Below are 5,184 nucleotides of genomic sequence, written 5' to 3'. Positions count from 1 at the left end.
AGAAAAGTGACTAATATGCTGAGAAACATTTAAATGTGTACTAATTTTTTGCCATTGTCAAACTAAACTTGTTATCAATATGAAAATGTACCCATATCATTGCAAGATTTTTAGCTTATGTGACCATATTTATATAGGTATTAATTTCTACACAAATTTCAAAGAAATTGGAAATACTAGTGAGTACAATTATTTTGGGGGAAAGACAGGCTGGTTTATAACACTTACGCCTAATTTTTTTGGTGCTAATCTTCTCTCTTGATGATATATTAACAATTAAGTGGTAACAGGAACTGTTGAGAAGTGGAAGACCAAGGGAAAAAAAACAAAAACTGTCCCCTGCTCTTCCTAGCTCCCAAGGGAACCTGGCAGGAAGGGAAAGAGGCTTGTCCACTCAGGGTAGCACAGAGGTGAGGGTGTCTAATGCTAACTACAGAGACCTCAGAGGGCCAGCTATGCTCCTGGGCTGTTCTATGGATGGGAAAAACATTGAGGTTCCTTCCTGGGGGAAAGGAGGAATTAGGGTGGGAGAAGAAACGACTTTCTGATCATGGATCTACCCTATGCTTCACCTACTTCAGGCCTATACTTAAAAAAGAAAAAAAGATTTTAAATCAGGACTCTCAGCCCCCAGAAGCCATGGCCTCCTTTACCTGTACCCTAGGCTCCCCCTCTGCTCTGGTTCCAGAAGTTCAAAGCAGGCTCAACACCACCCTCTTGTCTCCAAGTAAGCACAGTGGAGAGTTCTGAATGAAAAATCCACTTTAATAATCTAGCTTCAGCTCAGCTGAGGACCTCTCCTCTCAAGTGCAAAGGGATGGAAGAAAAGTCTTGCCAAGGGTCCTCAATCCACTAACAGTTTGCAGCTCAGAGAGGGGAACAGTTCAAAGAAGCCCTAGAATGGAGGCAACATGAGACCTGCAATCAGCAAATGCCCAGATGCGGGTACCCCACCGACTTCCTGCCACAGCCCCAGCAGGAGAAACGCTGAGGTTACACCACCACATGCCAGCTATAACATCTTCTTATCCCTCATCCTGTCTCTGCCCCCTCATTTTCCTTTGGGGTCCCTGAGCCTTGAGAAAAACAAGGACGCATTATGGTAGCACCATGTCAACTAGCCCCCATCATCTAGGCCAACCACGTAGGGCTGTAGACGCTGCCTTAGCAACCAATCTAAGGAAGGGAAGGAGCCCAGTGATCACCAGCAGCGGCAGGGGGAGGGTGTTACCTTGAAGAGGGTGAGAGTCTGGAGCACTCCTGTGGTACACGCCGTCTCCCGGATGGAGTGCATGGCCAGCTGGGGGCTGCCTAAATCCAGCACCCGCAGCCCCAGCCGAGAAGCCAAGATCGGGCCAATGGTGCTACCACAGGGAGAGTCATTCCGGACCATGAGGTCCTAGAGAAAGAAGGAGAGGTCATGAGCTGCATGTGGTATGGTTAAGGCCAACCCAGGAAGAAGCCTTCTCAGAACTGCAGGGCTGGGACAGCCTGGGAGATAATCCAGTTCTACCCGCCGGAACTTGGAAAGGACCAGTGGTAGATCACAAAGCCAATGCAAATGGCACACTCCAAAGGACAATATATTCTAGCTTGGTCTCATTCGCTACTTGCACTGGCACCATCCTGGTTCCAGATACTCTCATCTTATTTCTCATATATAATCCATTTTCTCTACGGCAGGCAGGGGGATTTTGTAAACACATCTTTTCTGTCATCCTCATTCTTAACACCCACCCACACACACACAAAGAAAAAGCACTCAGTAGTTTGTGTTTTAAAAACACTGCTATTGGCATTTCGAAACTATTTTCTTCATACTGTTTTTTTTTTTTAAAAGCCAGGAAAATCATATTATGATGCTAGATATCAAGACCTTCAGTTTAAGAGAAACAGAATTATGAAATCAAATAAACTATAGCTATTTTATTGTGTAAGTAAGAATTACGGTATTAACTCATGATTGCTAAAATACGTATTTTTTTCTTAGCTATGTTGATGGAAATGATCCCAAGTACATCCACCAATAATAACAATGGACACTCCTGGTGCTAGACTGTGATCTCTACTACAATTGTTTCCCCAAAACAACGAAGTCTGTGGAGAAAAATGAACAAGATGAGCCTGCAGTTTCCTCCAAAAAGCAAGGAAACTTTTAAGAGTCATCACAAGGGCACAGGAGTTGCCCTGAAAGAGCTCCCACCAGTCAAAGGTATGACAATTTGAACATGAAATACGGTAACTGCAGTACACCAGATCATACTGAATCAGTGAAAACGCATGATATGACAGTCCAAAAAGGGAAAGGAAAAAAAAAAAAACACTGACTTACATTTGGGATAAAAAATTACCTTGAGAATTGAGAAGACTAAGTACTTATGTTGTCTTTCCAGTAGGAATTACATTTCATGATCACCAAATAGCCCTGGCTGATGGGGTGGGGAGAGGGGATTCTACTCTATGGGAGACTGAAAAGGATCAATGAAGAGGGTGGCATTTCTCAGTCAATTCTGATGAAATATTGATTAGGCAAGGATTATCAATTAGTATGAAAACCATCTGGTGTCTGATGGGGAACTCACTGCTTACACAGCTACTGTCCAGCCAGTGGAGGGAAACCTCCATAATATGGGAGGACTGAAGGGCACCTCAGTGCAATGGGGTCCACTCCACAGGGTGGGTCACCCAGATATTATGTATGTGATCAATATGAAGGGAATACCAGCCATGATGTTTTCTCGTCAAAAGTGTTTGATTTGAAACCGTCGAGTCTTCAGATACAAAGTCCAGTGTTATTTAAAAAAAAAAGTGTTGGTGGGGAGAATAGGGTGTATGTACAGGTGTGTGCAAGTGTGCTAAATTTTAAAAATATTTAAGGAAAATATCAGCCAGATACAATTCCTGATCCTGAACTGGGTACTATAGTGAGCCAAATAACTGTACAGAATATTTTGGGAAGCTGGGCATGATAGCACACACCTGTGATCCCAGCACACAGGAGGCTGAGACAGGAGGATCATGAGTTTGAGGCCAGCCTGGGCTATGTAGTGAGTTAAAGTTAGCCTGGAATATGTAGCAAGTCGTACTTTTTAAAACTATACGTATTTAAGATTTTTTAAAATATATTTTTGGAGAGGGTGGAGTAAGTAGGAAAAACTGAAAGTGATCTGCATATGTGATGAGAAACAAATTAACATAAACTTACTGGAAAGGTGGAGATGACTGAGTGAAAAGAGGTAAGAAAAAATATGTCTAGTATTTTTTTGTGTGTGTCTTTTTGAGACAGGGTCTCGCTGTGCAATTCAGGCTGGCCTTGAGCTCACTTTGTAGCCCAGGCTGGTCTCGAACTCGCAAGGATCCTCCTGCCTCAGCCTCCCAAGTGCTAGGATTACAGATGCATGCCACCACACAGTAAGTATATGCAGAGAAAAAATTTTGGCAAATATATCTCTGGGGATTTGCTGAGTTATTGTTTTGTTTTTGCAGGACTGAGCTTAGGGCCTTGCATGTGCTAGGTAAGCACTCTACCACTGAGTTACATCTCCAGCCTGAGATTCATGTTTTACTTCCTTGTTTCTACTTATATTTTCTGAAGTATGCATGTCCTGCTTCTGCTGTTCAGTGATTTGAGAAAAATCCTCCACTGTCTTCAACCTGCCTTAGAATAAAATTCAAATGCCCTTTCATGGCCTGGACAGCCTGCACTTGAGTCTAGGCAGGTTTTTTCCCTGCACCTCCTGCTCTCTCCTACCAGACCAAGCTCCTATCTGTCCTTTTTGGGGCCTTCCCACTGCTCCCTTTGCCCAGGATGTTCTTCCCTGGACCCTCCCATAGCTGCTCTGCGAGGCCTTCCTGAGAGTGGAACCATCGGCTCTACTGGGGCAAAGACAGGGACCCTGCAGCAGCAAGAGTCCAGAACTGGGATCAGGACACCAGACTCAGTCCTGACTACTGGAACTTGTTTGCTACGTTTGTCACTGGACTGTCCAAACAGTCTAGATAGACAAACAGGCAGACAGACAGATGGGTACGTGTGCGTCTACACACACACACATGCACACTAAGGAGAAAGAACTAGATGAGTGATTTTCAAGGCACAAGGGAACATGAGTAGTTGGGGTCCCAGGCTCCTCGGCCTTGAATATCCTTTGGGGGAAAGCAGGGGTGTTAGGAGAAACGGAGGGGAGATGGGGATGCTGGCAGGGAGAAAAACAGGACTAACCTACTGCATGCCAAGAGCACACTGTGCTTTTAATCCTCACAAAAAGCCAGCAAAAGGGCTGGGGATTTAGCTCAGCGGCACAGCACCTGCCTGGCAAGTGCAAGGTCGGTTCCCGGTATCGGAGAAAAACCAAAAAAAAAACAAAAACAAAAAAGCCAGCAAAGCAGGCATCATTATCAGCCTCACGCTGCAGATGTGGAGACTGAGACTGAGACTGCACAGGAGGCCAGCGAGGCCACACGGCTAGCACCACGGCAGAGGGCACCTGCTCTGAATTCAGCTGTGTTCAAAGCCCCGTTCCTCTCATGTACTGGGACCCTCCTCTACCAAAGGCCATCTCCAGGTGCCCCACCCACGGGGGGCCTCATCAGCTTATGCCCCACCCTGCTCCCTCCAGCACATCATTCCCCTCACCTGCAGGGGCACCCCGACATTGCTGGCCACCTCTCGGATCAGGGCCTCTGAGACAGCATTCGAGGCATAACGCTGCTTGCTGTTCACCTTGATCACTGGGCCCTGGGGAGAGTCCAAGGGAGGCAGAGATGATGGCAGGCCCAGACGGAGGGACAGGGCCCAGAGACAGCCCAGCCTCTGCTTCCCTACGGAGGAAGGAGCATCTCACCTTGTGGAATAAGGGCCGGTGGTTCTCCTCATGTTTGTCCCTATAAGAGGTGATAAGGGTCAGGATGGCACACAGGAGCAGTCCTGTCAACACCCACCATGCCTCCCAAGGTGAACAGCTCTAATGGATAACAACCCTCTTCTCCACCCCATGTGGCAGGACCTAAAAAGTGTTCCAGGCAGCCTCTAATAGCAAATGGAAATAAGTATGTAGATAAGACCTATCCCTTACACCTGGGTTAGCTGTTACTTGACTGACCAAGTTGGGCTCAGAGCAGTCTAAAGGAAGTCCCCACTAAACCTCTCAGCAGAATAAGGAAGAGGAAGGGAAGAGACCGGGG

The 5,184-nt window shown here is 46.3% G+C and overlaps 1 protein-coding gene across 2 annotated transcripts in view; it reads right to left on the bottom strand.

Moving 5' to 3' along the window:
- Positions 1-744: 744 nt before the first annotated feature.
- Dnpep (aspartyl aminopeptidase) overlaps positions 745-5,184 on the bottom strand; it is a 9,299-nt gene continuing 4,859 nt past the window's right edge. For both annotated transcript variants that reach the window (XM_005395530.2, XM_005395528.2), the window contains exons 12-15: positions 4,845-4,884; positions 4,637-4,738; positions 1,232-1,399; positions 745-895 (exon numbers count right to left, since the gene is read on the bottom strand). In XM_005395530.2, the coding sequence (XP_005395587.2) occupies positions 845-895; positions 1,232-1,399; positions 4,637-4,738; positions 4,845-4,884 (361 nt within the window). In that variant the 3' untranslated portion in view covers positions 745-844. The remainder of the gene's footprint in view (positions 896-1,231; positions 1,400-4,636; positions 4,739-4,844; positions 4,885-5,184) is intronic.

Source organism: Chinchilla lanigera, unplaced genomic scaffold (genome assembly GCF_000276665.1).
Source record: "Chinchilla lanigera isolate Chin_1 unplaced genomic scaffold, ChiLan1.0 scaffold00052, whole genome shotgun sequence".
NCBI classification, from domain to species: Eukaryota; Metazoa; Chordata; class Mammalia; order Rodentia; family Chinchillidae; genus Chinchilla; species Chinchilla lanigera.
This window is presented reverse-complemented; position numbering and strand designations above follow the sequence as displayed.